Source organism: Acanthaster planci, linkage group LG01 (genome assembly GCF_054643075.1).
Source record: "Acanthaster planci isolate LZ-2023a linkage group LG01, COTS_SCS, whole genome shotgun sequence".
Classification (NCBI taxonomy): Eukaryota; Metazoa; Echinodermata; class Asteroidea; order Valvatida; family Acanthasteridae; genus Acanthaster; species Acanthaster planci.
The window spans coordinates 39,576,343-39,585,450 of record NC_141777.1 but is presented as its reverse complement, the minus strand read 5'-3'; the positions used below and the strand labels follow the sequence as shown (position 1 = coordinate 39,585,450).

Below are 9,108 nucleotides of genomic sequence, written 5' to 3'. Positions count from 1 at the left end.
CAATGTATTTGAATTACACGTAAAATGTTAATGAACCCAAGCTTTGTTTTTACCCGCGATTCAGAGCCCAGTGAAGTCCGACCTCTATGTGCGAACTTTCCCACCTGGTACTATTTTTAAAAAATGCTAAAAAGAGTACCGGTACAGGCAGAATAAAGTGAACAAAGTTGAAGTGCAAAGTAAAATAGCCCACACACTGGCCTATCAAATCTTGATTTTGATTCGCACGATAATTTATTGCAATTGGGTTCTCTTTATAACCTGTACAATTTATACAAAATTAATATACACAACTGTAGAGCTCAGAGCATTCATAATATAAGATTTTTTAGGTACCAATATTTACAAAAAGGCAGTTCAAATTTGTGCTACTCAGTAAATAATCGATTATTTTACCACGGGTGGCATGACCACCTACAAAACAACTTTGCAAGTGTAAAGCCTGTTGTTTGTAATTCAAATGTGAAGCTGGATGTGGTTAATACATCCATGATTGAGCATTACATGTATTTTGAAACAGTCATTTGTTTTGAAAGAGTCGTGACCATGACGACGATTCGAGTAACGGTTTTCTAATTTATTTTAAAAAAATCTGGCATGTAAGGGTTCGAGAAAGGAGGTTCGCCAAAATGATTCAAAATTTGAAACAATAGCATGCTATCCATGTTCATTAATAGGCCTTTGTACTGATGACGTCAGTTTGTTTATATGTGCACTTTCCTGTGCAGCCATTTGGGGGCGAATGGTCCACTGCGCACCGGTGGATAGCTCACACATGTAAGTGTGACATCATCAGGAGAGGGGACGATACATGTATTGAAAACAACATCGTGAGTCGTGTGGATGTATGAGAATGAAAAAAAAACCCTGAAAAGTCTAATAGGTTTTGTTAAGTTCTGTGCTTTTAGCCATTTTATCCCGCAAACCGCCGACGGCAGGTTTCCTACACACACGGTGGGGGCCATACAGCACAAGTTTGTCATCAGACTTTTTAAAACCAATCTAAATATAAATTTGTTTCAGAACATCAATAATATTTCCTAACTTTTTAGGCCAATCAGAATTTCATTTTGAATGAAATTCATTTAAATAGTGCTATGGTTATTGGAAACGAGCAATGTCTGTTCAGTGGTTACGCCGTACATTCACAGTCTTCCACTATCATGTTGGGTATTTCCTCGACTTCAAGTTCACTCACACCATCCCTGTCGATCAAATACATCATTGGAAGTGAGGAATAACGTGCAACGCCACACGTCTGGTAGCTGCCGAGTCTTAGACCGAAAACTTCCCGTAAAGTTCGGTGCCTCTGTCGGTGACGATGGCAGGGTCCAGCGCAGTCGTAAGATTCGAAGCCGGCTGGTTCGATGATCCAACGGTTAGTCCAGGACGTTCGTCTGAAATCGACGTACTTAGGGATCCGACAGCAACGGTCTGCGTCTGAGCCGTCAGCGGAGCAGTCTATCGGGTCATCACTGAGGAAAGAGGAGACAAGAAAGGAGTTGATGAGATGGAGTACGTGGATACACTGAAAAAATGTATGATGAGCAGGAATAGTAAGGAAACCTATCTCTTTCCAATGGACACACACATATGGAGAACCAAGACACCTGAGATATTGTCCACCTGTTGAAGTGTGAATAAGTGTATTGTGTCTAATTACGTATTGGGACCGGAAAGGCCGAAAGAGAGACATTAATCTAAACAGTTTAATAAATTGCCGTTATAGTCATTGCAATTTTGTTTTGAACTTAAATCTGCTTTCGAGAGGTTGTCATTTTCGGTTTTCTTTATGGAGCTAGTCGTGTAACTGAAACAAATGCAGTCTGAGAAAGTCTGCCCATCTGTCTTCTGTAAGTAATCCAATACGAAATACCAGTAAATTTATAACCTGAAACAAAAGATATTTCAACTTACACTGGGGCATACTTGACGGTGTAGACGGTTAGCACTGGCACGCCTTTCTCCTCATCGTCCGGTTCTTCCTCTGGACTGAAATGTACGCGACTGGCAATCCTTCTGGCGTAGCTGCCGGATCTTTCCGGGGAAACATGAAGCTCTAGACCCATATTACTGGAGGGATCTGCTACCCACTGGATAACTGTATCCGTCACGTCAAAGTTCTTCCAGCCGAATGTGTCCACGTCGACTAGTCTATTGAAACAGGAAAAGAGACCAATTATTTTCCAAGAACAGTTTAAAATTTATCTGATAAAGTACATCTTTAGGGAATGGCATTGTAAAGCTGTACGATATCTTCATGCAAATAAAATGATGACATAAAATCCTACGGCACGAAAGTGCACAATTTGAATACGGTGGGACTTGTGACTGCATTTCTTGTTAACTTATTAAATTTCTTTCAGTTTTGACTTAATGTTGAGCGTTTGACACAAAAGATGAAAATTAATTGTTTTAAATTCATACACTCCGTAAACCGATGTGAGAATAGCATTGGAAAACCTACGCATAAGTCAACTGTTTTAAGTGGAAGGTTAATGTAACAATGCCCACCTTTCATCAACCTTCACAGTTGTGGTTCCGCTGTGCTCTCCGTTCTCGCCTTCGTCTCTATCATCCTCTAAGGTGTTGGGCGTGACTTGATGGATGGAAACTAGAGCCCCTCTGACCTGATGGTGATGGGTGGTGTTGGGCTTATGAATGGACTGGTTAGGGAGCTCCTTGAAAATGCGAAGTTCTGCCATCATGACCTCACTACCGGCAGGGATCGAAGACATATCGAAGGTGTACACGTGACGCGTTGGGGTGGCAACGACAACACCTCCACGGATACCTGTTACGAGAATAAGATCCAAAGGGAATTGCCTTATTACTCTCTATAATATGGCTCGGCTTAACCCTAACCTCCGAGGGTGTATGTAAAATCATGTTGAATCGGAGGATTTTGGGACTGTTAGGGCTATTATATAAGATTCACAACTTGGCTATTTGCCCACAAAGTTAAAGTTTATAGATCACTCGCCCGTCTGTCTGGATGAAAATTATACAAATTCATTAAATGACATTTCAAATCATTATTTTTAGGAAAGCTGCATTCTTGTGCTTCAATTACATTGTACAGAACACACTTTTGCACATATATCTTTGATTTTGAAATTAACAGAAAGAAGATAATTTAACCAAGCATTCTACATTTTGACTGATGCTGCGTGTGCACCGTTTCGTCATATTTATTCTTAAACGAAAAGCACTAGTGACCAAAGTTGTTGTGATGTGAAGCGGGCGATTATTACCTGGATTTTGGCGAATTCCTTGAGTGATAGTCTTTCTCCTAACGCGGTGATGTCTCAGCAGCGAGTTGTATTTAGCGGAAATATGATCCGGAATGACCAAGTCTTCCTTCTTGATGCTGGGAGGTGTGTACGGGTCCTTGACGCCTAGTTTCGCTAACACCTCAAGATGGAGGAAATGATCAGACTCTTTCTCCTCCTCGTCCATCCCCTCAAATGGATCTGGCCGGAAAGGAGCTCCTAGGCACAGAAATGCTTCGGCAACCAAGATAATAATCCAGAAAGTAGAGATTGCCAGCCGTGGCTCCATCATGGCGTCGGAAGGAAAAGTCAAGATTTTGATGGTGAAACTGGGGAGATTGTTATATCAGCGAGGTAATTCTGACATGAGACAGGTTAAAAGTGAAGACCAGTTGTGATTGTCTCAGCTTTTTATGACTCCCCTTGGGTGGGACAAGTCCAGACGGTTAGACAGTCGCATGAATGGACACAGTGACACGTTCCAGGCGCGGTAATCTATTGATACGCCCGCTATAGGTGATTACACAGGCTGACGGTGGTCTTAATTATACCGTCTAGTCGAAGGTGAGCAGTACAAAGCCCGCAGTGGTAAGACTTGGGCTTTTGGAGGGTTTGTGCACGAACTGTTTCTGAGAGGCAGACAGTTCAGCATCCGAGCTGTGGTTTTCAACCTCTTATGCGCGTGTGGTGCTAATTGTTAGAGAAAGCCCATATCGTCTCATTTAATTGGTACAAGAATGGTGTTCTTCTTGTTAGGTGTGTGTTTGTAAACACCGCCGACCAGACGATCTAATGCAAGAAAAAATCTGCTTTCCTGAAATGGATCCTCTCTGCAGCGCGCTAAATAACATCTCAAATCTCTCACGGGTTCTCTTCCAGGATTAGAGGTGACGTTTTAAATATAATTATAGAGAGTTGTCGTTACAAAGACATATTCTGTTAAGTCGGGTTTAATGTTCCGATACGAATATGCCCTGGAATACATTTACAGAGAGTAAATCCCGGAATACAATTACAGAGCAAATAGGCAATTTAATTTTTTAGCCGCTTTATTGATGAAAAAAATGATCCACTCTAATCAATATTTTAAACTCAATCTGCAGCGATAATTGCCTTCGTGTATTCATGAAATAGTCACTTCCGTGCAGAAATATACTTCAATTCAATTTACACAATAATGTCACAACGTTTTGGAAAAAGGACGAATCAATGTAGCTGTTCTGTAAATTTCAAATCTGGACGTCAAACCTGTCCAACTTACAATCCCTTATTATTGTAACAAAAACAAGTAGGGCGTTGGACAATGGGTAACATAAAAACGATACGCCCTCTGATTAACACAATGCCCTTCAAAAATAGTTACATAAATAGAATCGAAATCATAACCGTTGCAGCACTATTCGTTTAAATGCTTTTTTCCATCTTATATTCTGAACGATCAAGGTGGAAGAAACTGAGCTTTCAGTTTTGGAAACTTATCAATGAACTGCTTAGGTTTCGTTTCGTTTGTCCAGCAACATTGATTTGATAGGACGGTGGGTCCAAGTTGCGTGCAAGGAGCTGTCCTTTACACTTGGACAGCACTAGACTAGTAGTGACACATTGAAAAGTAACCATTGTGACTGTGAAGTGAACCAGAGGTGGTGACAACAACTTCTTTATTCGCCAGTTGAGGGGGTTCTGGTCGTAGCAAACCAGTGACAAGCAAGTCTGAGCAAGTTGAGACAGTCTTTAAGACATCTTATTCATTGCTTTCTGTGGATAATATAAAAACTACCGTTCATAGGGGGCCTACATTAGACTGGTTTTATGAGGAACTACCACGAATTTCACAAGAGGCTCAAGGCAAAGTGGCCGAAACTCTTACGATTGTCTATCGCGGTCTATCACTTAGTAAAAGCTTCAATTAATTTCAAGATCAGTATAAACTATAGAGGCAAACGAGTCTACATCCTCAACAAAATGAATGTAAGTGTTGCTGATTTTGAGTATTAAACTTATTAATGATAAGCAGTGCAGGTTGGTATTTATCAACCCTTGTCTACTGAACAGTTATTCTAAAAACTGTCACAAAATTACAAATTAATAGGTAGATTGCTATGAAGAAACAGGATTTGTCAGCCATATCACATTCTTCATTAAACAGAGTGGATAATTGTTTTATGTAGCTATATAATAAACTGCATCAGGCATGTAACTGGGATGTCTGATGGAAATTCTAAAATGCACAATGGAGGCTTTGCACAATGAGGTTTTTCGTCTCTTTGAAATGGCTTTCACACGTACAAGACACGCACACAAAAGTAATCCGGTGATCTGACGAACAGTGTTAGGTTATAAAAATAAGGGAACTTGAAGATCAATTTCAGTCAAAGATGTCATTATCATCACCATGGAAAAGATTGATTTCCTTTGCCTCATCTCTCCTCTGTAGTGGCATTTTGCTGTTGCTCTTGAACTTGAGGGTGAGTAGGGGTGTTTTCTTCCCAGCTGAAGAATCTATTTGGATAGGTGTCTTCGGTACCTCTTGCTCTGAAAGAAAAGGAAATCAATCTCACTCGTTTTATTCAAGTTACAAAACAGTTTTGTTTTTAACTGACCTTACATGGGCCCTAAATAAGAATAATTCATTAATTTTAAAGGAAACTTTTACTTTCAATGCTAGCTTTTGTCAATCTTTGTGAACGGAGTTGACATCGCTCTTGTGCGTGGTTTATGCATAAGAATGAGTGAGGTGTAAAAAGTGCTAAAGAAACTTGACAATTTAAAGCTGTGATAAAACAGACCCAGATTGAGTTATTGTTCTATGTACCTACCCTGGACCTTGACCTAAAGTACATGTAGTGTGGGGTGGGAGATTTCAGGAGCAGAATGCAGCTAGCAGGGCACTCCTGATCTGTTTTGAACATTTCAAATTAACAGTTTAGCCAAAGAGGTGTGTGGGTGTCTTACAGACACCCTCAGTGGGCCATGTTGGAGGCTCCACTTTGTTTTTCAAATGCACATAAAAACCATGATCTGACACGAACATCATTTCTGGCGATTCAATTTCTCAGTTCAATGCTCCTTTGGGCTGAATAAAGCCCTTTTTTAATTAAAGGTTTGTGTCTGATATAAACACTTAAAATGGATAAGATATAATACCTAGTATTTGTCAGAAAATAAATATTTGATATTTCAGTGCACTTCACAATGGTGTAAATCCTGGGGGTTGGGGCACATATCCCCCTTTTTTGGGGGTGGGTGGTGGGCTGTTGAATCATCATGCACACTTTTTCTGGATTGTGAACTTTTTCAGACTTCTGACTAAAATACACTCAATATCACTCAAAACCGAAAAAAACAATTTAAAAAGCCATAAATATGCCATTCTGAATACATATTATAGATGTACATCAATATCATGAACATCAACCTCTATATAGAGTCATGTGGTGTCCCCCCTTGATTGTACTTCAGCCACAAACCACCACATTGGAATTTTGTTACCTGGTGTTGCCACTCTGCATTCATCGAGGGGTGACATGACCTTCAGTTTCTGTCTTTGTAATTGTCTGTTGGCATTTTGAATTACTGGAGTCTGGGGAACATCTTGTCCTGTAAAAAAATGCTTGGTTTGCGATTATTGAAATTACACTGACTACAGTGTGTGCACAAAAAGAAAGAGGTGCAGAAAGACAGGTTTTATCTTGAGAAAAATGATCATCATAACACCAATTCAATCATGATCATTGCCATGTTATCACTACTCCATCTATAAACCACTGCCTCCATCACTGCTTCCTCCAGTCGTACCATGGAACTACTTACCTATAGTAGATCGCAGTCGTACCATTCAACTACTTACCTATAGTAGATCGCAGTCGTACCATTCAACTACTTACCTATAATAGATCGCAGTCGTACCATTCAACTACTTACCTATAGTAGATCGCAGTCGTACCATTCAACTACTTACCTATAATAGATCGCAGTCGTACCATTCAACTACTTACCTATAGTAGATCGCAGTCGTACCATTCAACTACTTACCTATAATAGATCGCAGTCGTACCATTCAACTACTTACCTATAGTAGATCGCAGTCGTACCATTCAACTACTTACCTATAGTAGATCGCAGTCGTACCATTGAACTACTTACCTATAGTAGATCGCAGTCGTACCATTCAACTACTTACCTATAGTAGATCGCAGTCATATCATTCAACTACTTACCTATAGTAGATTGCAGTCGTACCATTGAACTACTTACCTATAATAGATCGCAGTCGTACCATTCAACTACTTACCTATAATAGATCGCAGTCGTACCATTCAACTACTTACCTATAGTAGATCGCAGTCGTACCATTCAACTACTTACCTATAGTACATCGCAATCGTACCATTCAACTACTTACCTGTAGTCGATCGCAGTCGTACCATTCAACTACTTACCTATAGTAGATTGCAGTCGTACCATTCAACTACTTACCTATAGTAGATCGCAGTCGTACCATTCAACTACTTACCTATAGTAGATTGCAGTCATACCATTGAACTACTTACCTATAGCAGATCGTGGACTCTCAGCTACCATTGTATCTGCATTTTCCCCAAGGTCTGGTACAGCTCTCACAGCTTGGGATTTTGTTGAGATCGTTGTTCTGATATATGGAGAGCATGGTACAAGATGGAACGGTGAGTTGTCAAATATTGTATTCATCATGTCTTCTGTCATCAGACCTGAAATGTAGTTGAAGGGTGTTTCACTTTTCAAATTAAGTTAATAGTACGCCATACCGGTACAAGGCATGTTTATCAAAGAACACCAATCTGGCAAACTTTTACAATTAGAAAATGATTTTAAAATGCCTTTTCCCCGCACTTAAAGTGAGGTCTGAATATTGCAAGCATTTTAAGTTACTATGAATCATGAGCACATCCTAGCTTGCTGCACAACTAAATACAGTACATGTAGGCCTAGGGCCAGGCCTAACTTCTAAGTTTAACTCGGGTGCTAAATAGGCTACTTGTATAAATTTGTATCGCACGACTGCAAAAGAATAAAGGAAATAAAAACAGGAGTAGGCCAAGGCCTAACGTTAGCGGTTAGGCCTAGGGGCCTAGTCCCCTACAACCTGACAATTACACCCCCTCTCCATTACTGGGTAGGTCCAGGCTACAAGGTAGACACTGGTGGTTGATGTATCAACACACTTACAATAATCTCCAAAATGGATTCCCTCTTCGCAGTTACAGATTTGACTTGGCCACGGTCTTTAACTCAAGTGAGCGGGGAACACCACACGTACGTACGCGTACGCATCGTTATCATTCCTGTAATTATGCACGGAGGCCTACATCATGAGTGCAGCCTGCCGCGCACGCTCCAAGATCCACCATGCACACTAACATGCTGACACTTACCGCTAGCGTGTTCACTGATACAGCGTACATCTAGGTCGACATTTTAATAACTTGAGGCATGGTATTTGAACCTGAAACTATCGAAAATATGCACTACTGAAAACTAAGCGCCATAACTTCACGTGAGCAGACGACAGTGTTAATTTTCGCGGGCGCTCATCACGCGTCGTATATATATACACAACATGACAACTTTTTAAGGTCAGACTATTCATCAAAAGGGAAGTCATCTTTACTGTCTACATGAATTTTGTGTTGTATTTATAAAAGGTATAATAACTTTGAAAGTAAAATAACTTTATACCGAATTAGTAATTTTTTACATGATGATAATAATTTTGTAGAAAAGCACATTCTTTCAAACAGAAATCTTGCAATTAAACTAGCCATAATGGCTTCCCCTAAATGAGAAAATTGTTCGAGCC

At 40.1% G+C, this 9,108-nt stretch overlaps 2 protein-coding genes across 4 annotated transcripts; both read right to left on the bottom strand.

The window, feature by feature from the left end:
* Nucleotides 1-211: 211 nt before the first annotated feature.
* Nucleotides 212-3,702, bottom strand: LOC110980572 (left-right determination factor 1-like). Its single transcript, XM_022237392.2, has 4 exons — nucleotides 3,255-3,702; nucleotides 2,515-2,794; nucleotides 1,918-2,154; nucleotides 212-1,475 (listed from the first exon to the last, which is right to left on the bottom strand). The coding sequence occupies exons 1-4, from the start codon at nucleotides 3,562-3,564 to the stop codon at nucleotides 1,133-1,135; spliced, it is 1,170 nt and encodes a 389-aa protein (XP_022093084.2). The 5' UTR covers nucleotides 3,565-3,702; the 3' UTR covers nucleotides 212-1,132.
* A 601-nt stretch (nucleotides 3,703-4,303) lies between these two features.
* LOC110980611 (uncharacterized) lies at nucleotides 4,304-8,860 on the bottom strand. Of its 3 annotated transcripts, none has more exons than XM_022237452.2 (4): nucleotides 8,684-8,856; nucleotides 7,823-7,999; nucleotides 6,762-6,869; nucleotides 4,304-5,804 (listed from the first exon to the last, which is right to left on the bottom strand). In XM_022237452.2, the coding sequence occupies exons 2-4, from the start codon at nucleotides 7,992-7,994 to the stop codon at nucleotides 5,638-5,640; spliced, it is 447 nt and encodes a 148-aa protein (XP_022093144.2). In that variant the 5' UTR covers nucleotides 7,995-7,999; nucleotides 8,684-8,856; the 3' UTR covers nucleotides 4,304-5,637. The 3 variants fall into 3 exon arrangements, with proteins under 3 accessions (XP_022093144.2, XP_022093143.2, XP_087003204.1); XM_022237451.2 differs by lacking the exon at nucleotides 8,684-8,856 and adding an exon at nucleotides 8,478-8,664; XM_087147078.1 differs by lacking the exon at nucleotides 4,304-5,804 and adding an exon at nucleotides 5,869-6,168 and having other exon boundaries at nucleotides 8,684-8,860.
* Nucleotides 8,861-9,108: the final 248 nt, after the last annotated feature.